At 50.3% G+C, this 22,626-nt stretch overlaps 1 protein-coding gene across 18 annotated transcripts in view; it reads right to left on the reverse strand.

Moving 5' to 3' along the window:
* Positions 1-22,626, reverse strand: part of MACF1 (microtubule actin crosslinking factor 1) — a 120,691-nt gene that overhangs the window by 17,515 nt on the left and 80,550 nt on the right. For 10 of the 18 annotated variants that reach the window (XM_085305102.1, XM_085305103.1, XM_085305099.1 and 7 more), the window contains 27 exons: positions 21,406-21,567; positions 21,047-21,217; positions 20,071-20,237; positions 18,460-18,619; positions 17,679-18,005; positions 16,923-17,007; positions 15,733-15,974; positions 15,102-15,308; positions 13,516-13,635; positions 11,662-11,769; positions 11,086-11,304; positions 10,285-10,483; positions 8,046-8,291; positions 7,081-7,307; positions 5,918-6,040; positions 5,713-5,814; positions 5,185-5,286; positions 4,905-5,078; positions 4,644-4,799; positions 4,289-4,486; positions 3,516-3,644; positions 3,016-3,189; positions 2,016-2,171; positions 1,651-1,857; positions 1,399-1,518; positions 989-1,158; positions 609-768 (listed from right to left, as the gene is read on the reverse strand). In XM_085305102.1, coding sequence (XP_085161228.1) covers positions 609-768; positions 989-1,158; positions 1,399-1,518; positions 1,651-1,857; positions 2,016-2,171; positions 3,016-3,189; positions 3,516-3,644; positions 4,289-4,486; positions 4,644-4,799; positions 4,905-5,078; positions 5,185-5,286; positions 5,713-5,814; positions 5,918-6,040; positions 7,081-7,307; positions 8,046-8,291; positions 10,285-10,483; positions 11,086-11,304; positions 11,662-11,769; positions 13,516-13,635; positions 15,102-15,308; positions 15,733-15,974; positions 16,923-17,007; positions 17,679-18,005; positions 18,460-18,619; positions 20,071-20,237; positions 21,047-21,217; positions 21,406-21,567 — 4,611 coding nt within the window. Of the gene's footprint in view, positions 1-608; positions 769-988; positions 1,159-1,398; positions 1,519-1,650; positions 1,858-2,015; positions 2,172-3,015; positions 3,190-3,515; positions 3,645-4,288; positions 4,487-4,643; positions 4,800-4,904; positions 5,079-5,184; positions 5,287-5,712; positions 5,815-5,917; positions 6,041-7,080; positions 7,308-8,045; positions 8,292-9,409; positions 9,419-10,279; positions 10,484-11,085; positions 11,305-11,661; positions 11,770-13,515; positions 13,636-15,101; positions 15,309-15,732; positions 15,975-16,922; positions 17,008-17,678; positions 18,006-18,459; positions 18,620-20,070; positions 20,238-21,046; positions 21,218-21,405; positions 21,568-22,626 lie in introns of all 18 variants that reach the window. The other 8 variants (XM_085305110.1, XM_085305106.1, XM_085305094.1 and 5 more) reach the window with 2 other exon arrangements.

Raw genomic sequence — 22,626 nt, forward strand, 5'->3', positions numbered from 1 at the left:
ACAYTCAAGTTCACCACAACCTGGTTATACGGGATAAGGGCAAGCTGGGAGCTAGATATCACACAAAGCATCTGAAAACTTTTCAGTATAAGTGCACGTGGACAGCTTAAGCACTGCCAGCAAAGGTAAAACTCAGAGGAGGACTGGAGCCTGGCATTCCCTCCAGAGCATCCTGCAGACACTGGCAGAAACCATCACAACCTGGAGGAGGGCAGGTCCTAGCCAAGCAGCTCACACTGCAGCGCAGTAGCTGCTTTGAACAGAAGCCCAAGCCCTGTCCAGGGATTTGAACTTATGACCTAATTCAGCAGGAGGAGTGCCAATTTCTAAGACATGCTGGAGAAAACTGCCAAGACCAAAGTTTATAAAGGATTATAAACTCAGCTACCTCTTCAAAACTCAATAGATCTGTCTGATAACGTCTAGGAAGAACAGAATTCCAGGTCCTGTAGCTTTGTTATTGCCCTCCTTGTCCACCACAGCAAACAAAAGCATTGAGACATGCAGCTCTGCAGAGAGGTACCAACCCTGGCTCCTCCATCATTTGGTAGTTGGGGAACACAAGCTCCACTCATATCATAGAGAAGACCTGGAAAAGGCTCTCTCACCTTATGAGCATCCATCAGGTTCATTACCAGATCCAGGTCACCATGGACAGGTTGGTCTTCAGCTAATTGTGGTTCTACCTTGTAGAGCCAGTCCACCAAGGCTTGTAGCGCATCCATGAATTGACCAGAGAACAAGAGGGCTTCTTCCAGCTTGTGTTGCCTGAAAAATAAATGTCCATGTGAACTTTCTGAAGTCCAGAAATGTTACTCTCTTTACCCAGCTCCTTTTGCTGTGGCCCAGTGATTCTTSCACCCATCACATCCAACTGCTATATTATCTACGTCTAACTTCCCATTCTGTCTCTTCTGCTCTGCTTTTCCCTTTGATGATACTCCTTGACAAATGAGTGCTACTTGTGAAGGGTTCTTGCTGGACTTACCTTTCTACAGACTTGCCACACACAGTGTCCCATTTATCCCGGACTTCTCCTAGCAAATTGTCCAGTTTTTGAGTGTCATCTGGAAGTAAGGCYTTTTCTTTGAGAGCTCTACCAGTCCTGATTGTGGTGTCATACACAGGCTGCTTTCCACCTAGYGTCTTCTGAAACTCCTACATTTAGGACCAGAGGCCGGGAAAGGAAAAAAAAATTCTTTAGAAGGCCTGACCTTGCAAGGAAGGTAAATGCTCTCTTGCACAGATCCATTTGTTTAATGGAAAACAAATATGTTTTCCATTAAAGTTAATGAAGGTGGAACATGCCATTTGCCAATGCTTCTCTGCTCTCCCTCCCAAGCAAGCTCCCTTCAACCCCAGCCAGACAGCTCTGCTTTTCTTTCAGTGAAACTCTACCTTGTGYTTGGAGAGCTGGAGCTTGATTTTGTCAGGATCATTGGAGATCTCCAGCTCAGAGTCCAGGTGATTCTCTGCATCTTCCAGCCAATCAATCAGTTTTTTCCAAGCTTCATAGAACTGAAATGAAATAGGAGGAAGTTTGAAGCTTAACACTGATACTTTTCTCAGTCCCTTTCCTATCACACGACCTTCTATCCCTCAAGGCTAGCAACATCTCAGGGTTTGTCACACCTTTTCCACATTTCTCACCTGCTTGGCTCGCTTTCTGGCATCATCAAGAGCTCGGCCCCTCTCAACAGAGCGCTGCACAACCTTCTCCCAGCGCGACTGGACGCTCACCAGCAGGTTCTTTATCAGAACCACATCCTGCTTTTGACTGAGGAATTTCAGCTGGTTCCCAGTTTGATCCAGCTCAATGATCCGATCCCGATGAGCATTCACTTCATTGGCGAACACCTAAGAACAGCAAAAATTTACTCCYGTATGCAAAGAGAAGAACTGGACAGGCCTGTGAGTGCCTTACACGTGCAGGGAGGACGAAGGTGCCGCTCCACCTCCCTACACCCCAGCTCTGCTCGCGAAGAGCCCTCTGGATGCTTGCGGCCCCCAGATACCTTGTGCTCGTCAATCTGGGCCAGCACGGCGTTCAGGATGAGGCTGGGCGGGGGTGCGATGTTCAGGCTCTGCTCTGCCAGTGTGAGCCAGTTGATGAAGTCCTGGAGGGAATTCTGGAAGTCTGTGGCCAGGGCGAGCGCTTCCTCCAGCTTCGACTGCCGCCGCGGATGCAGGGAGGGAGGGAGGGAGGGAAAGAGGGAGGAAGGGGGGAAATGGAGAGCGCTRAAGTTCACAATCTGCGGTTTCACAGACAGAGGCAGGCTTTGTGTCCCTCATGAAACGAGCCTCTAATGGGAACCTCATCGGTTCGGCCAGGGAACATGACTTGTTTACCAAGGGGAGGCGATTTCAATGAAAGCGGCCCACTGCAGAATCAGTTTCTTTCAAAACAAACAGGCAAGAATTGTACATGAAAGAGGAGACAACTCCATTATCGACACACAAGCAGCTGCGTCACCCTCAGCTTCCCGAGGAACGGATCACCATGGGAAGAGCTGCTCAGGAAATGGAAGGTGGATGATATTTCGATGGCAACAGCTGCAGCACCACAAATTTATTCTGGGCTGAGGCCACAGCGTCCCTTGTTTTATCTTATCGCTGGCCAAAACATGAGAATGGAGTCAGCTCAGAGGAGAACTTGGCCAGCTGTCTCGCTCAAAGGACCAACAAAGTGTGCCTTTCAGAGCTGCAGGAGGTTTCTTCCCGCMTCTTTTCTAAACTAATCCAAACACAATTCTCATTTTCTATTTGATTCAACCMATTCTTATGACTATCTAAGAAAATAACAGCTTGGCTCTCAGCATCGTTTGGAAGGAAAATTCAACCTGTTCAACCAAGGGAAACGTCGTCTAAAAAACAAATCCTGATCTCCAGCCCTGACTGGCTCCACTTCCCACAGTAAMATTGCCTTTGGGAAAGCAGAGCAGCAAGCAGGCAGTGTCTGCTCTCCGACCAGCTTGTGAGGGGCAAGAGCGAACTGCATCTGTCCACAAACCCTACCTTTCTCTCCTCCATCTTGGTGCTGACCAGGCACCATTTCTGCTCCAGCAGTGCTACGCTCTGCTCCGTCTTCGAGCCAGAGCCCGAGTCGTCGCGGTTCAGCAGCATGAGTCGCCCCTTGGCCAGCAGCTGGCTGTACATGTCCTCCTTGGCTTTGAGCTGGCTGTACAGCTCCTGCAATGAAGGCAGCACCACAGACATTAGAGCGAGAGCTCAGAGAGGGGGCTATGGCTTGCAGGAACTCAAGAAATTCAAGGCAGGCAGCAAAGTGACAGCAGCGGGTCACTTTGCACAGAGAGGTGCTTAAACCAGTGATGCTGTAACATCCTGTCCCAGGCATCAAGTACAAACTTATCTCTAACCCCGAAGAGAAGAGCTCGGAGAAGCACTCATCTCCGTCCCCATTAGACTCTGCCACATAACGGAGAAGTTCCGATGCTAAGATTTGACAGACAAACTGACTGAATTAGAAGCATTTCAAATCTTTATGAAGAAATTACCATGTGGGCATTGAGTTGTTCCCGGGCAGTTTCTGGCAGACCTCCTGTGGGTTTTGATGCAGAGAGTTGGCTCTCCATCCTTGTTAGCCACAGGAGGAAGTCCTCAATCTCACCATGGAAACCCTGGGCCTGTGAGGGAGCATATAATGGGCCATGGATCAGATGACATCAGCCACCACTGATCATGAGCCAGGGTTAACGCTGCGTTTGCTTCAGTGCTAGATAAAGAGGCAGAGCAGACCTCGACAGCACATTAAGAAGGGATATATATGGTACCTCCTTAACCACACAGAAGCTCTGGCAAATAAACATAACAGTTGGTTTTGCAAACAAAAAATTGCTGGCTCGTAAATCTCACTTTGAAGCTAATATGTCTCTGGCTTGAAAAGGTAAAAAGCCACTTTCTAAAGAGCCTTTGTCCTTCCACTGTCAAGCCTCATCTTCCTGTTAAAAAGGTATAATTTTCCACTTCAGGATGACACACACACATGGACTGTTTTGAATTAAAAACAGCAAAAACAAAGCACTCCGTAACTGTGCCATATGCCAGAGGCCAGCTCCGACCTTGCTGAGATTACACCCTGCAGCAGAAGTGCCTGGTCTTTGCTGCACTTCCAGGCAGGCAGAGAATCATTTCTGCACAAAAAAATAGATGAAAAAATAGCACAAAAAGCAATCTCTCTAACTTCACTTTGGAAAGAGACATTAAGCGGSAGTAGGCCCTCAACAGTGCTCCTCTGCCCATCTGAATCCCCCTGATGAGTGTCCCTGACCTGCTGGAGTGTCGACTGCAGCTGCTGCTCCCTCTCCTCCGTCTTCTGCAGCACTGACTCCCAGCACGAGTTCAGTTTCTCCAGGCGGTTTCGCAGGCTGCTTGCGTCATCTCCTGCACTTGACTCCAGGAGTTCGTTGCCTGCTTTGTTCACTGTCTCCACAGTTGCTTGGTGGGCCAAGACATCATTCTTCAGCACCTACATGAGATATGGTCAGTAAGTGTCGGACGCCCCTCAGAAACGGCCTGCTAATTCTCGTACACTCTCATGGGTTCGAATCAACTCAAACCCTCCAGGTAAAATAAAATCCTGCATTGGGAATGTATTAAAAACTGCCCCGAGTGGGAGTACTCACATGGTGCTTTGCAAGTTCAACCTCGATGACTTTTGGATCTCCATTGATGGGTTTTTGCGCATCTAGCAACTCCTCGGTGTGGGTCAGCCAGGCCATCAGCTCTGCTAGCGCGTGTTGGAACTGGCCAAGTGCTAGAAGAGCGGCTTCTAGCTTATGCTGTTCAATGATAGGGAARGAAAAGCAAAGTTAAGTCAGGAAGGAAGGGGAGCATCCAAGTGAATTTCAACTTTGCATTTCCAAGGGTCCACATCTTCTCTCTACCTGTCTGTGAGCAATTTTCTCGCCTAAATTCTCCCAGAGATGTTTCAGCTCTGTCAGTGGCTCTTTTATGATGTCTCTGTCTGTCTCATCTGTAGCTTTTTTTAGCATCAGTTCACCTTGATGATTAAGCTTTTCCATCTCGATCTGCTGCTGGTAAACCTCCATTTTAAACTCCTGCCAAAACAAGCATGACAAAAAGCAGAATAAAATGAATCATTTGAGTGTGAGCTCTGCAACGCAATGTAAGCATCAGAGAATGAGTCTCATTCCACTCACATACCTTCATCTCGTTCATTTGCTCCTTAACCGTGTTGAGGTCAGTGCCGACAGGGGACATGTTGCAGAGTTTAATCACAGCATTGTCCAGCCAGTCAAACATTGCCTGAAATTAAGGCACACAGTTAACAGGGGTAAATGCGAACAGCTGCTCGGGGAAACAGGGCAGGTACATCTGTCACCCTGCAACCACACAACTTTGCTTTCGGACAGAGATATCTGCTTGCAGCACACACTTTGCAAGCTCTTTTGCCTCCTCTCGCCCRTTTCCAATTTAAGGAGCTGACTACAGTCAGGATCATCTTGCCATTCTGTGCRGAAACGAAGATGGATTTAGGAGGACAAATGGAGTAAATTATCTGCTCTATTCCGTGGCTGTAGAGCTCAGGCTCTAACAGGRGCTAGAAGCACTTGCACAGGAGACATTCTCCTGCTCCGCATTTGTGCGGTGCCTGGTACAATTGGCRGCAGAGGCTCACAGTGATGCTCCTAAGTTCACCCACCCCACAAACAGCCTAGCGCTGGCTCTTACTTGAAGTGTGTCCTGGTATTGCACAGCTGACTGCATGGCTTCCTCGAGCTTTTCAAGTCGCTCCTTCCAAGTTTTGTTTAGATTTTCCCATGCGTTGTTCATCTGCAGAACACAAAATTGACCACAAAATTTGTTAGACTCTTCCACTTGAGCTTCCACTAGCACTTACTTGATTTTATCTGAATGAAGCTGTTGTTTCTCCTACCTCATCAATGCTCTTTTTCACTTCTGGTTTCTCAGTTTCACCACAGGCAAAAATTAAATCAGTTCCAAGGAGTCGAATGAACTCCAGCTCTTCATGCAAGCCATCCGTTTCCTCTTTAATAGTCTGCAGATAACGCAGTGACAAAACAAAAATGTTTATTACTAAATGCTCTTCAAAAAAGTCCCGTAGTACATGAGTATGGGAGGACTGAAGTATGGTTAGTCCTTCCTGCTCTGTGCTGTCCTGCCTTCTGGCTGAAGAAACTCTCATAACCTCCAGCCCAAAGCYAGACCACCACCACTATGCTACAAAGCATGTAGATGGCTTTCCTGCTCACCAGCATTGCCATGGCCAGTCTGTTCTGCCTCTTCCTTTGGTCATAGTGGCAATGCTGCTTGCTATTTGCAGGGTTTGGGGGAACTAAAATAAAAAAAAAATCTGTATTTAACTTGACATGTGCCTGAACTGGCCTCACTGCAGATTATGCTGTTTTCAGGAGTATTTTGTCAATGCAGCAATCACTTTTCAAGACTTGATGGTTGTAAATTGAAGTCAGAATGGTTACAAAAYGAAAATAAAAATGGCAAGGGCAAACTTAGCAGAGAGCAATGCATAAAGTAACAGCCCTGCTCCCCAAGGYCCAAGTCAAGTCGATACTCAAACACTCAAAGTGGATGTCACCACAAGATCTGAAACAACCAAACAACACCACAGATATTTAAGTCTGTCCAGCTTTAGTTATCTCCAGTCTAACCAAAACCTAAATATATACTTCCCACACTATACAACGCTCAAATGCCTTCTACATAGACCRGGAACAGAACTATGCAAACTTCTACATCACTCAAAACAAGTGAGCACGCAACTCTGACCACATGCTTTGACAACCATTTTCCAAAACAGTAGCAGATAAAGTGATTTAAGTATCATTTCCTCGTCTGGCTCAGGAACAGCTGGAGGCTGAGGGGGGATATGTAAAATACACTGTTTTTTTCCCTGCAGTTCCAAATTACAATGTAAATAATGTTTCATAATCAGACTAACTGCCTACAAAACTGTTTTGAAGTCACATTTGGCCATGCCCATATTTCAGATCTATCTCAATCTGGCTTACAAGCTGGGTGGAGACAGGCTCTAGATTGAGACAGCCTCATGGTCCTCACCTCTGCCGCTTCCACCTGCTGCTTGATGATGGATGGATCAATGCCTGGGCTCTCCAGGTCRTGCACAATGTCTTGCGTGTCTTTGATGGTAGTCAGGAGGGCTGCCATGTCGTACCAGAACTTCTCTGCAAGCTCCAGGACATCGAGGAACTTCATTTCACGTTCCTCAGCCCGAGCTTTGATGTCTTCCCAGAAGAAGACCATTTGATCTAATTTATCCTGGATTACTGAGAAAGGGAATGAAAATAATCAGTGATGAAGGAGTCTGCCCTATTTCGCCTCTAGGAAACCATTTTACAACTCAAAGCATTTTGCAAACGCTTTCCAATTAGAAATAGCCAGTAGAATACTCTAATAAAAATTAATGATGACCAGGACTGTCAGAGCATTAATTGGGAGAGATACTGAGGGACAGAAGGAAYTATAACTTGCAGAAGTAAAGCTATTATTTATGTGCAGGCAAGTTCAGGACAAATTTGCCCACACAGCCTCCTCCAATGAACCTCTGTTCTGGCTACCTCTAGCGTGTAGTCTATGCTCGCTCAGTTCACRGGCTGCCTGTAGAGCTGCCAATGAAGGTGCCAATTAGCAGCACTTGTGTTGACAGGTCTTTTTGTGCTGGGGATGCCCCTCCCCTCCATTAGGGGTTGAATCGATACCARCAAACCCTTTCACAGTGGCCACCAGCAGTTGCCACCAGAGAACAGCTCATGGCTGAACCAGGCTGGGTTTAAACCTTGGCCTGAGCAGTCACAAATGCTTCCTGCTCCTCTGGTTSACACCCTCTGGCCTGCTCCAGACGGAAGCAAATGCCAGGTACCTGCGCACAAAGACCCCGATGTCTTTAGGGCCTGGAAACCTTGAAATATATCCTTGGGACATCCCCATGGGGCTGGAGCCACAATTTGGAGAAACTGAGGCAATGCCAGCAGTGAATRTCTCCCACTGAATCCACCCTGAGATACCTTTTGCTGCCAGGTCCTTGTCTGCTCCCTGCGATCTCCCGATCAGCTCTTCTCCGCGACGTTTCAGAGCCTCAAAGGAGGGCTGCAGTTTCTCCAGCTCCATGGTGGCATTTTTGTTCTCACTGATGCACTCTCGGATCTTATCGACCTCCGCAGGGATGAGGGGCGGCATGTGCAGCCGGGAGGAGAGAGTCTCCAGCGTCTCCAGCATCGGCTCGATCTTATCGTGGAACTGGAGAGGAGCAAGTTCATTAGGGAGGGCGAGAAGAGATTAAACAGCGCTGCATCGCTCCCGGCGCGTGCAACAGCCCCTCCGTGCTGCCCCCWGTGGCCTCTTTAGAGAGGACAAGCGTTGCCTGCAAGAGCAGTTGCACCTGCAGCCTCCCGGTCATGCCTGCCTCTGCTTTCATCTGCTCCTCACGCCCCACGCTGTGCCGCCGCGCCAGCTCCGAGGAGTCAACCCATACATCAGGCAGATGTGCTCGCAGAGCCAGCCGGGCAGCCGCGAACCAAACACGGCAGCGATTTATCGTGATATTCAACCCTAAAAATCCGTATTTTGACTGCTGCCCCGCTTCCTGCAAAAGGGCGGCATGACAGCAGAACCGAATCCTATGGGTTTTTTTTKGTTTTGTTTCGCTTTGTTTCTTTCAGCATCCATGCAAAGATGCCGCCGGAAAAGCGCCCGTGTTTGGTGTCGAAGGAAGTCTCCGCTCAGCGCGGTGCCAGCGAGGGAACCGCCGCGACGCAGGAACTGCGGGACGGCGGGAGGCTGCAGGCGCACAGAGTGAGCTGAGACTTCGGCCAAAGCAGAATCAGAAAGCCAGGAGTGATAAAGGAAGGGGGTCTGGCAGGTGCGGGTTCTTTTATTTATTTTTTTTAAGTCAACTTTGGCCTTCAAGATCTGAGATCATCTCTGCTGCCGAGGACGAGGGCAGCGCCCTACCGCAGCTGCAGCCCGCGTGCTCCTGGGACACCAGCGTCTCCTTTCCCCGCATCCCACGCTGCCAGCAGAGCTGAAACAGGCTCAAAGTTGATCACGACACGCTGGCTTCACCCACAAGCAGGAGCAAACCGGCACGTTTGGCGAGAGCAGAAAGCTCTGTGCATCAGTGTAAACCCCCTTAACAGCCAACCCTCGGCTCTGCGCTACGCGCTCGCAGTGGAAGCCAACCGCAGCTCAAACCCCGCACGGCAACGCGACACGAGCCAGCTCGGAGCTGCCGTTTCGGGGCCTCGGAGCTGATGCTTTAAGCCCACTCCACTGAGCTGTGCACGGACCAGAAATCAAAATCTGGGTAGAGAACAGACTTGTTTCGGCCAAGGAGAGGGTGTAAATGAACGTCGGTGGTGGCGCGGCTTACCTCCGTGATCTGCAACGGTGGGGCGCAGCCAACACGACAATGAAATGGGACCACGTGGGGAGGACGGGAACGGGCAGCGACACACAGAGGTAACACATCCCACAGTGTGGGTGAGAGATGAGACGGGAGGGGTGGCGGGGGGGAGAAACTCGGAGTTAATACAAGTGCAAACCCAGAGAAGTGACTAAACAATACAGGAATTAAAAAAAAAAAACAACAAAAAACAAAAAACAACAAAACCCAGACGTGACAAAAACCAACTGTTCTACGGTAACACTGGGTGAACGAAACATCGCTACAAATCACACATCCTGAGCGCGTGTGACAAACTCTTTACTCCCTTTCTAAWCTTTAAGACCCACGATCTCTACCCGTCTTTTCGTATCTCTCCTCTTGCAATCCCGGATTTTGCAGGTGTCCTCAAGAGACGCCCAGGCCCTGGAGACGACGATTAACTCTCCTGTGCAAACGACCCTGCGGTTCACTGCCTGTCCAGCAGTGCTTTGCTTATCAGAAATTAAACTTATCTCTCCAGGCTCTTCAAAGAGGCTCTCGGGGACCTTCTAGACTTGGGTGGATGCCAAAACAGCCCCTTTGACTGAGAGTAATAAATTTTTACAACCTCAGTAACGATGCTATTTACTGTGTCAAGATGCAAAGTGCTTCTCCCCTCCTGCTGCAGCCGGCGCTGAGCGGCGGGGAGCTCTGCCCTGCAGTCGGCTGAAAGGCGCCTGACCGCATCGGGCCTTCAAACGGGTTTTAAAATCGTAAGCCCCAGCATCAAACAGCGCTCGAAAGCACGTGGCCTTCGCCGGCGCGCCGCGGTAAGCGCCCAGAGCGACGGGGCCGCTTCGCACCCGCGACGCGTACCTGAGCGGACTGCGAGACGGCCTCGTCGAGGGCGAGCGCCCGCCGGCACACCTCCTCTTTGATTTTGGCATACGTGGCCTCCGCCGTCGCGTACTTTCTCTGCACCATCTCCCCTTCCTCGGGGTTGAGGTCCCTGAGCTGCGGCCCGATTTTCAGCAGCTTGTCAATATGAGGCTTGTGCTCAGCGATAGACTCTCTCAGTTGCTAGGGAATGGGGTGGTGGGGAGGAAAAGACAGTTGTTTAGAAACCTATTGGAGGCTGCTGCCTATTTATTTCAYGCTCAAAGAGCAACTGTTTTATCCGACGGTGAAAACCCACACGGCGGATTTCTTGACGCAGCAAGCGCACGGTGCTCGGTGCTCCGTAACGCGGCCGCTGCTGCGTGTCCCCGTCACTCGGCCCTGCGCGGGGGCCTTCCCCGGGCAGCGCTACCCCCGACCTTCCCCACCACCCGGGGGGCATCGCCCTCAGAAAAACCTCCTTGGCATCTCCTCTCTACCCTAAAGGCCCAATGCAGTTTTCCCTGCCACAATCAGGCAAAAGATCCAAAGACAGTCAGGCTCCCTTGGGTTTATGCTGTATTTTGTAAGAAGAATTCCAACTCTTATGGTGATTTTAATGTGACATGTTCAAGATACCRTTGTATTATGCAAGAGACTGGGGAAAAAAATCAGAAAAAATCATCAGTAAGAAGACCCAGGCACAAGGCACACTTGACCTTGCAAGTGCTGCGCCTCTGTTTAAGACAGAAGAGCTGATTCCCTGATAGCTGGCGTAGGAGCTGCAAACTCAGCTATCTCCTTACCCTCATGTCCTCCTGCTGCTGCTTGAGCTGCTCAGGATCGATCGCCGGAGGGGGCAACTGCGAAATAAGGGCTTGTGTCTCTTCAATCCAAGGATTCAGCTCTTCGTAAGTCTCCCAGAACTGGTTCACCAAGACCTGGGCACGCTCCAAGCGAGCGTAGCGCTCTGAGTTGAGCTGGCTAACGGCTTCGTACTGCTGTACAAGGGACTCCGTTTTCTCCTAAAAGGAATGGGAGAAGAGTTAGCAACAGATGCAAAAGGGCACGGTAAAAGTGCCAGCTACCTGCTGTGAGCTGGAAAAGCAGAAGATGCAGTTGGTGGTGCTCCATGCGCATAAGCTGTAATTCCAATTAAAGCAGCCTAAGAAATCACYGCTGTTCCCCCCTCCTCCATAAACACCGCAATAAAAATGCTGCAATAAAAAAGAGTAATAAATGTAAAGAGATTTCTGCTAAGTGTCACTGGTGGGAAYTACTAAAGATGGAGTAATTTTAAACTACTTGAGACAGAACCAGAGCTGAGCACTCATCCCTCTGCTTTCTGCCCTGCTTCCCCTGAATACTGGAGCACAACTCACCTGGAGAACAGCTTTCTGCTCTTCCCCACACGTCCCAAAGATCTCATTGCGCTGGCTAAACAGTTCATCCATAGAGTCTTTGTGCCGAATAATATCGATGGAAAAAGCCTGGAGGAAGGAAATTTCCAAAGAAAGGCAAGAAATCAGRACAAATGCCAAGCTTTCCCCGGCCCTTCGAACGCACCCTCCCACCTTCCCCCCGTCGCAATGGGGAGCAGGCCTCAGGGATCCTGCCAAAACTCAGCACAACAGAGATCACGCACAACCCAGCTCAAGCGTCCCCTGGCACACCAAAAATCTGGCTGCCACAGCAGATTATTGAATTTTTGTCCTCATTACTCATCTATTTTAACCTCTCTCTTTCAAAAGCCCAAAAAAGGCACTTGAAATTGGAGATGGAGTCAGGCTCAGAACAACTTCTGTACCCAGGTTGCTCCTCCTGCCTACCCGAAATCTGGAGTATCTTGCATGCGGCTTCTTCCACAGAAACACCAAGGAGCAGTAAGTCTAACAAGAAATACACTGTTGTGCCTCACTGTACAATAGAAAGCCCAGATTTGCTGCACAAGTCCCTTCCTCATGTCTYCCTGCCTCAGCTTCCTCACCTGTAATGGAAGATCGCTCTTTGCAGGAGATCAGTTTAGTGAATGGTTTAAACCCCCGAGACCACGCTCTCCAGAGCCACATCTACCAATAACTCTGCTGTCCCCAAGGTCCCCACGATTAACAATATTCACAAGCASTGGGAACTCGAGCTGAGCTCAATTTAACTTAATGCTTGATGGTTCCATTATAACAGTGATTTTTTTTTTTTTTAATGCACAAAATCCAATAAGTACGTATGTTGCTCTGATTGCCGAGCCTGGTGAAGGAAGAAAGGAGCTGTTTATTTAAAGGGCACGTTCTTTCAGGCATGATCTCATCTCAGAGACAGAAAAACCCAGCTCCTCTTTGTTCCGAGTCTGGCTGCCATGACGGAAACAAGAGTCCCCCACTGGAGGGAACAATGAGCAAAAAAGCAAAYGTAAAACGTACCCTCATTAATCAATACATTCGTTTTGCATAACTGTTCCTGCTGCCTGCTCCAACAAGATGCAGGTAGAGCTGCTAAAATGGCCACCCCTTAAAAAAGGGGCATAACTCTCAAGAGGAGTCCAGGCAAGAGCAATRATCTGGCCCTGAACGACTTTGTGCTAGGGACAGCTTGGAGGGGCGCAGGACCCAACCGCCACGGGCAGGGGCTTCTGACAGCAGCRTGGTGCGACCCACAGCGTGGCCAGCTGCAGTCACAGCGGCAGACATCATCCAAAGTCTGTGCACATCCGGCTTGGTCAGTGTTTTTAACTCATGTGCACAGTTCATCCGGCACCCTGAAAAGCCCAATGCTTCATTTGTCTAAATCCTCCTTCTCCCCTCGTTTTGCCTTTTCCGTGCACCAAGGACACGCGTCGCACCTCTCGCAGTACTCTGGGCTCTGCCACACCGACCTGCCAAGCTCTCTGCAATAACGCCACGCCGAGCTGCGCTCGCCAGGCCCCACGCTTTCCTCGGGCACCTCGCCCGTCTCTCTCTTGTCCTTGCCCATGAGCTGCCTTGAACACACACATCTAAACTTGTTCAGCTCTTCCTTCCAGGTTAATTAAAGCACTGAGCTATCTCCAGCGTTTCCTCCCTTGCACAGTCACGCGTTGCCCTGCTCCCGCTGGTGAATCGCCATCTCCCTCTGCTGTTGCACACAAATTAGCTGTTTCACTTCGTTTGCCCCCGGTCCGGAGCAGCAACGCTGCCGCTGCTCCCCGGAGCTCGCGGGCCAGCGTGCAGCCGCGGCGGGCGCTGCACACACACTGCACGTACCTTCTGCACCTGCAACTGAGCTGTCGTTTGGTCTTGCTCCAGACGAATCGGGCCTAGAGCCATCAACTTCCGTTTGGTCTCAGCAACCCAGGCTAGCTCTGCATCGGCAGCCTGCTCGTACTGGCGGACRGGGAGAGGAGATGGAGCGCAACAGGTTAGCGAGAGGCAGCACGGACGTGGCGGGCACGCGCACGGCAAGCGGGGCACGGGGGCCCGCGTGCCCGCGGGGACGGCGGCCAGGTCCTGCCGCAGGAGGAGCGCCAGGCTGCGCGGCAACGGGCAAAAGTGGCAACGAGACTCAGCAATGGCCTGGCCTGGCCCTCAGCAAGGACACGAGAGCGGGGGGACTCGGTGGGACGCCGGGGCAAACGCTGTGCCTGGGCACGCAGGAGGAGGCAGGAGGACGGGACAGCAGGCTGGTGCTGTTGCCTGCCACTGCGACCCTCTCCCTGCACTGCAGCCGAGGACCAACCATCCAGATTTTTCTTTCATTCAACCTGGAGGTTTCTTGGTTTATCCTTTTGCCCCAGCTGGGAAGAACTGCTCTTTTTGTTTAACGTGGACAGTTAACGGTGCCCCCGGCACAGTGACGGCCACGCGGCCAGTAAGCTGCTCTGCTCCGTCTCTGTGCAGAATAAGGCAGAGACCTTGCTCTCTCTGACATGGGAACAAATGACAAATTACATTTATGTTCTTGTCACAAACACTTAAAGCAACAGGACTTTTCTGCAAGACAAATGGAAGCCCCATATACCCTGGCCTTGCACTCGAAAGGCCAGCAGCGGAGCCGTTCGCTATCTGAAAACACAGAGGCAGCCCCAGCCTTAGAGGAGTTTGCCAGTGCAGGCCACCGATGCTCGACGCAAAGCCCCCGTACGTCGGGAAGAGCCAGGCAGCCGGCCACCCCGCAGGGCACCGACTGCTGCTGTAGCTGGCTGCAAAGCGCAGAGCATCGCTGCAACACGGGCATTCAGCACAGCGGGGCACAGTGAAGCAACTGCCTTTCTCTATGCCCTCCTCGTCCGTAGRGGAAGGGATTCCTCTATTTTACATGCTAATTTTGCTTGCAGGCTCAGCTTTTTGAGTTGGCGTTCAAAGCTAACAAGGGCAGTTATTCATGGCAACCTACAAACTCCAATCCATAAAGAATAAGTCTTTTTGAAAAGACTCTTACCCTGGAACAAATCCCCATGCTATCAGAACAGAGGATTACGTTTCCAGGCCTGAAAGTCACCTGTCAGTGGTTTTACACAAGCTACATTACTAATGCAAGCACAGCCAGCAGAAGGGGAAAATACAGCACTGCCCAAGAGACTCTGAATTATATTTTCCAAACCGCAYGCAATTGGACTGTTCAGAAACTAGCTCAGCGCTCTCAGCAGTACTATCACRCACTAATCGTGGGCCCATCCGTCTCCGGGTGCCAGGGATGAGCTCTGGCCTCCCCATCAGGCACCGCTCGTCATTCCTCCTGCTACAGTCAYACTGCTCAGACCGAGGCCGCGGTGAGTCACTCGCTGTGTCTCTTCCGAGAAACCCCTTCTGGAGGCTGCTGCAAACAGAGGCAGCTGAGGTTATTAAATTACCTGTTGAGACCTCTGAATAGCAGCATCTATTTCTTCCACTCTCTGCTTGATGGTGTCGCTGACCAGCTTGTAGCGCTCGTTGGTGTCCGACACGAGCTTGTCCAGTCCTTCGCGGGCTCGCCAAGGAACCAGTTCCAGGAGCGCTCGGCTCACCTCGTTCACGGTGTCCAGGACRAGCCTGTGCTCCATGACCTCCTTCTTCAGCTCCTGCAGGACAAACACACACATCCCCCCATCGCTCGCAGCACTGTGCAGCTGACACCCAGCTACTGGGAGACCCGCAGGCGGCTTCCTGCCCGTTTCACGTCCTTGCTCTTCTCATGCTCTGTATTGGCACGAGATCTCCAACAGTTGTGCACCAGCACCCCGAGCCAGTATCTGCACAGCCGTGATGGCTAGGCCGTTTGCTAGGAGATGCGTAAGGAGTCAAGGGCAGCTTCACAAAGCATGCAGCAGCCAGCCGCTCGGCTTCCAAATTCCCAGTCCCCTCGTTGCACACTCCAAGACTACGTATCTCACGCTCCCTCTCCTCCCCTCTGCATTCCTTCCCGTCCTCTCAGTGCAAACCATCGTGGCGGCTCTCTTCCCACACAGCTTTGACATCCAGGCGTTGCTTTTCAACAGGTCTCACCTTTTGCCTCTGCTGAAATTGGGGTATCTGCTCGCCAGCAGGTGACTGTCCCCCGCTGGACGTGAGCTCTTCTTCCACTTTGCTCATCCAGCTGTTCAGCTCCTCATGCGTCGACTGAAACTTGGTGGCCAGCTGCCGAGCCTGCTCTAGAGTCCGGAGCGCCTTGGAGCTGGTGGCCGTGATGTCTGAATAGCGGGTCTTAATCCCATCCAGCTTCTCCTGGATGAGCAACACTTCTTCCCCTGCAAGATAAAGACACGAGGTAAATGACGCCCACCTAAAGGGTTTGCAGGGGGGCTTAGCAGCCAGTTGCCCTGTGCTCCCATTTTAAACAGCTACTTTCAGTCTCACTTTTCTTCTGCTCAGTGCAACCAACAAGCCTATTTTTACAGCCACGAAGCTACTCTTAGAACTGACATTTTCCTACCAGCTAGTGTAATTTCCACCTCCTTCCTATAATAGAAAGGAAGCAAGCTGTGAAACCTTGCTTTGCAATAAACCCTAAAGCCACCAGAACTCAGTTCTTAACTAATATGTCACAGCTCCAAGAAAAGGTCCAATTCATTCTCTCCTCCTAATTCTGAAAGGACAAGAAATCCTAAGCCAATTTTTTTGCAATTACTCTTCCTGCTATATGGCTCCCACAAGGACAGAGGTCTGTACATCTGCTCAGAGCAGACCACGTCTGAAGGGAACACACTGCCCTGACCTTCCTTCCCACTCATAAACATAAACTCACACCCACGTGGCAACAGCGACAACTGCTTAGCATGGGAAAGCAATATTAGGAAAGGGCTTGGTGTATTTTTAACTTCTTTCCATGTGATTTAGCAGCTGGATGCAAAGAGAAGATCCTACATCACATTACAGGGCTGCTCAGTGCTGAATGCCACCAAGCGCCTCACGTAGATGGGGGGAATCCCACTCGGAAAGCTGGGGGCTGAGAGTYAGGGTTTACCAAGCAGAAGGAGTGCACACGGCTCAGCAACCAGATCTGGATGCGGAGCAGCTACTTTGAGAAGATTCAGAMGGAAATCAGATCGGAGGGAGAACGGTCTCCTCCGAACAATTCCTYACTGCAGACCATGGACTTCCTGACTAATAAAAAGCACCGCACAAAGACCAGTGCCTTTGCCAGAGCATGGGAGAGCCTGGACATCTGCCAGGATGTGTTTGGCTCTTCTCGTTACCTGTGGTTTGCTTTAGAAGAGCTTGCCCATTTCTAATGGCTTGGTCCACGTTCTTCTTTCTGTTCACAATTTCCTCATTCAGAGCCTGGACAGAAAGAACAAACTGTAGTGATCCTTCTGCAGCCAGGTCCCCAAGTCCTGCAGGCTGCTCAGTGCAGGACAGAGGTTGATGTTAAAGAGCGTATTAATTACTCTCCTTGTCCAATGTAGGAAGGTGGACAGCTGATCAGATACGAGTCCATCCAACCTTCTCTTGCTATAGAACATATCAAGACTTACTGGACCCAAAGGCGCAAATCTTACAGCAAAACCATCCCAAACCTTCATATAACACTGAATAATTCAGACTTTTATTATACATAACCGTGCTCTTAACACGGTTTACATGGCTCTAACAGAGTGGAAACAGACYGCTTCTTTGGTGGCCAGCCTAGCTCAGCAAACCCCATCGGGCTCTACAAATTCACGTTCTCGGAAACGACATCCAGCCTTCTAAAGGCAAACAGTGGCCAAGTGAACTCAGACACTGCTCACAGAGTACATGAATCATTTGAACCTTCTGCCCCCTCCAAGAAACCCATTCTGGGGCTGCAATTACTGTTTTTAACACATGAAATCTCTTTACATGTCCCCAAGCCTCAGAAAGGCAAAGCGTGTTCCGCTGCTGGTTAAAATTAAAGTCAGACCAGAAACATAAAACAAATAAATGCAACAAAAAAAATAAATAACATAAATATGGAAGAAAATGGAAAATACCAGCTGGTCGGCATGCTGCTTCTGCAGGACGTCCCGTTTGTAATCCTTTACGGATACCGAGCCGAGCTTGTCCTCGACCTCAGCCAGCCAGTTGAGCACTTCCACCTCCTCCTCCCCAAAGAGCCTAGCGTTAGACAGCGCTTGCTCGAGCAGCGCTGCCTTGCGGCAGCACCGGTCGCGGATCTCGCCGTACCGGCCCTGCAGAGAGTCTAGCTTCTCTGCCAGCAGGCTCTGCTCCGCAGCGCAGCTCAGGGAGGAGAGGCACTGCCCGACACTGACCGCCTGATTCACCTCAGCCGCGTGGCTCTCTATCTCTTCCTCTAGAGCCTGAAAGCCAGGAGGACAAAATGGACAACAGAAACAAAAATGAGTGGGAAAAAAAAAGGATGGATAAAAATAAGGAGGAAACAGAAACAATGAATGCAACTAAACTGGACAAAGACACAAAACCCACAGGTGAATGGGCAAAGCGTAACAAAAAAAAAAAAGTTTAAAAGAAACAAAAACAGGAATGGCTTTTCTACCCAGAACCAGATACGTTTGTTATGAGATACAAAGACATCAGGTAAATATTTTACATCAGGGCTATGAGCAAAGAGAAGGTTAGGTGTTTGCAGCCTTCTCCCGGTTTAACGCAGCCTGGAAAACTTCTCTCATCACCACAAGCCAGAAAAATTTGCTCATGCCAGAACCACCTCACCACAGCAGAAACATCCATCCAGGAGAGACCTGACACCGACCACCTCCACCAGCAGCCCTCGGTTGACGCGTGGGGCCCTACCTTATGGCGGCTGATCTGCTGCTGGATTTTGGCGGTCTGGGTGCCAATGGGCTCGGAGTTGGCCAGCTTCTTCTCTGTCACTGACAGCCAGTCTGAAATAGGCTCCGTGGTTTCGTGGAATTGCTTAGCCAGAACCAAGATGTCTTCCAGCTGTTTCTGCCTAAATTGGGAACGTAAGAAAACAGCTAAGGAACAGATCCCCGTTTGGAGACTGGAACTGGAAGCAACTTAGAGCTGAAGCATCGCCCGATTGCCAGTGCAGCTTGGCACAAGGAAGTGGCTCACGGGCTTCCACAGAACCAGAAGCCAGAGTGGAAATACCGCAGAAACCAAAGCAAGAGAGAGAGTGAACAGAAGCGCCTCTGTTGAGCGCAAGGTGAGACACCTTGTCAGGCAAGCTGTGGATCCARACACAAAAAGCAGCATGGAGAAACTGCAGCATAAGCTTTTTGCTGCAGCTGTYCCCTTAGGGTTCAGTTCAGCTCTCAGCGAAGGCAGCAGAAAAGCTCCCTTTATGCTACTTTTCTTTCACKAACATCATTCTCTCTCATCCTCCAACACAGTCAGCTGGTAGCGAGACTCTTGGTGTTTCCGAGCTTCTGTTCAAAGACACCTGGGCCCTAGTGCACGTGCTAGATGGACAGCCCATCTCATCTACAACCATTTAAAGCACCAGGAGGTCAAATCTGACCCTCACAAGCAACTCCTAACCCAACATTTTAGCGTATGTAGCAACAAGCGACTTGTAAATGAGATTCAGGCAGCAGAAAGGTGTCAACAGGATGTTCCCACTAAAGCTAAATGTTAAAAAGCTTAAAGGAATAAAAATAACATCCATCCCCTGATGGGAATTTGTTTAATCTGAGCTCTTCCCTAACACTGTAAACTGCTGCTATCTGCTTCACCTCCCGAAGTAGGCTTTGATTTCTCATGTTTTCCAGCTGTTGTTTCCAGGATGTATCTGCACAGAAATCTCTGCATGCTTTCCACGTGTTGTTATCCCACRATCGCAGACTGACTAGTGAGTTAACACCTGCAGCAAACTGAACAGCTGATGTTGGCAGGAACTATTTAAACAAACTGTTGTTTAGCTGACCAGTGCATGCAAGCAATGAAGCTGCAGCGAGCCAGGCTCCAGCCTAGCCAGCATGCAAAAAAAAAACAAACACCGGAACAAGAACAGTAACATTTTTGTCACAAATTAGCTTTCCTCTAAGAGACACAAATAATCAAGCTCTGTAAAACTTTGGGCGCCATGGATTACGGGACAAATTGTCCCTGCATTTGGTTTTGTCCACTAAGGCAGTGAAGTAAACCCTCCGAGGACAGTGCAGCTCGTGGTTGCTCATTTGGGCCATCCAACCTGTCTGCAAGGGATCCCGCCAGGAACGCGGTAGAGCCGGGCACGTCTCAGTGACGGCAGCGTGCATCTGCGCTCCGACCTCAAACACACAGYCCAGCTTTCAGGAAAAAGCAGTGCAGTTTGCAGAAGATGAGCCAGGATTCAAACAGTGCAAGCGCTTAACACTGGTGCCAGCATCAACTGGACACAGTGAAACCTCTGCCCCGTTAAAGCTGAGGGGCAACGAGGTCTCTTCGCCCAGCTCTTACCTGCCGGCTGCTCTGCTGAGCAGTCCTGCCCATCTATTTTCAAGGCTCTCCAGCTGGCAGACGATCTTCTCCCTGTCTGCCGGCTCGGCTGACTGCGCTATCCTCCCACCCTCGGCTTGAATCATCTCCACCGTGGCTTTGCGATCATCCAGAAGTCGCTGGAGCAGCTTTAATAGCAGTAGGAGAACAAAGGAGGATATAAGTTATCAAATTGAGTCAGCAGAACTATTTCCTCCCCTAAGGATACCAAATTTCTGTATGCATCTGAAAAGCATCAATAAGCACCGAGACCAGAGCCAGACGAGTGGGATACYCACACTCTCTTCCTCCTCCTCCATCAAAACCAGCTCAAAAGAGATTCAAAGCACTTCTGGTTCCAGAGAAGTTTTAAGAGGCTTCCCCATCCTCAAACTTTATCAGGATCTTTTTTTTTTCCCTTTCACTTTAAATTTCTTCTTCACAGTCTCAGTATGTCAGATCAAGTCTTTTTACAGATTCTTTTTTAAAATGTTTTACCACTTTCATCTGCATGTTCATAAAAGCAGACTCTGACCCACGTTTGTTATCTTCATAAACACGAGTGTGTGTTGGGTCAATTCTTACAGTTTGTATACTCATTTTGTCTAAACAGCCAAACTGGTAACTATAACACCAGCTTGCTCCTGACATAACAGAATTATCAGCACAAACAAAACCAAGTCTAGGGCTGGAAAAACATGGGCAATCAGCAGAACCAGCAGCAAACTTCAAGAAGTAGTATGACAATAACGCTGGTGATTTCAACCACAGAAATGGCCAGTTTGGGCAAAGAAGCTAGCTGTTTGTAATGCTAGGATGTGGGGACAGCCGCTGTGGAAGAAGCAGGCTTGTGGACATCCCAGCTGCACCTCATCTGTTATCGCTGGACCAAATTGCTGCTTGGCCATCCAGAGCTCCTGCTCCAAGGCAGCCAACCAGTTATCCCATGCTTGCTTACCTTCTGCTCCTGGATCTGGGCTTTCACCACCTTGTACTCAGCGGAGGGAGGTTTCTGGTTGGAGATGAGCTCCTCGGTGTCTGCTAGCCAGCTCAGCAAGGGCTCCAAGGCATCCTGAAACTTCCCGCAGTGCAACAGGGCCTCTTGCAGCTGGGCAATCCTCTGGGCCACCTACACAGCAGAGTACCATCAGGGCAGTGATGTGGCACAGCGATGTGGCATCTCCCTTGCAGCCGGGGAGAGGCTCAGCAGCTCCTCTCGGCTCAATTCCCCAGCGATACCCTGTCTCCTATAGGACCCCAGTGAGCCTCTCTGGGCTCCAGTGGGACCAGTTGCATCCCCTTCCCCACAGCACTCACCTTTTTGTTGAGGGTGTTCCAGCGCGTGTTGATTTCCTCCACGTCATGTTCCAGCCCTTGGACATCACAGTTTTTGCCAGCACTTTGGATGAGCCCTTGACCAACTCCATTCACTTGCTGCAGTTTCAGCTGGAGAGGATCCACTTGCTCCTTCTGGAACATCTGGGCAAGCGAAGGGTGGGAGAGAAAAGGTATTTATAATTTGTGGGCTGCTCTTCAATCCCCTGATTCCACCACGCAACGGATAYGTTAGGTTTTCTTCTCAAGAGAAGATGCAGTATCTTCTGCAAGATTGCTTGCACTTTTATTGAACCAAGTTGTGTAAGTTTGTTTAAGCACCTGCCTTGCCCCGACCCAGCCACGTGTACGGTGCAGCATTTTCTGGTGCGGAGCACTGCTGGGCATCTCCATGCAGCCACCTCTGCTTTCAAAGGGAAAAAAATCCCTTTTTTTCAAAGCACTACTTCCAGGAACGAGGTGGAGAGAGCGAAGTGGTGCAGAGCAGAGTGCTGGCTGTGGTCAGCCACAGGCTTTGGAAACAACGCTGCCAGGGAAAAACCCAAGCGATTCTCACAGTGATGCTGCTGAGACGCGAGACCTTACTCCCATGAAAGTTGTGTTAACTGCTGAAATTACACACGCTGGGAACCGAGCTGCGTTTCGAAAGACAAAGGCAATAGGCAACTAATGTAAGAGTCATTTATCGTGCCACATTTTTGGCACTATCCTGCCTGGGAATCTGGTGGGGAAAAGCTTTTAAAAACAAAAAGATTGGGCAGAGAAGGAGGAGGAGAGCGAGTGAAGCTCACCACTGTAAAGACAGAGCAGGGAAAATCCCGTTTCCACGAAGGAGAGGAGTGCTCTTTATCAAAGCCTCACATCTGCTGCAATTACCTGCYGAGGCGGCCGACCTCGGCAGCCGGTGCCCGTCTCCACCCCGCCGCGACGGGGCTGCTCGGCCCGGCCGCGCCGCGGAGGCGGCTTTCGACGCAGCCCGAGCGAGCAACGCCATCCCCAAAAAAGGGAGCGGATTCGCTCGTTGTTTATTCTGGGACCTTGGACTACAAGCTAATACAGAGCACAGGTCAGCCCGTAACGAACGCTGGAAAGGATTCCAGCCCTCGTCCCCGTTGCAACATCTTCTCTGTTGGAAAGCAGGGGGGACTGAAATCGGGTGGCCGCCCGCGCTCTTTCTCAAGCATGCCTCCCCCTGCCGCGTCC

The sequence above is a fragment of the Rhea americana genome, unplaced genomic scaffold (assembly GCF_003343005.1).
Source record: "Rhea americana isolate MKP2758 unplaced genomic scaffold, rheAme1 scaffold_215, whole genome shotgun sequence".
Taxonomy (NCBI): Eukaryota; Metazoa; Chordata; class Aves; order Rheiformes; family Rheidae; genus Rhea; species Rhea americana.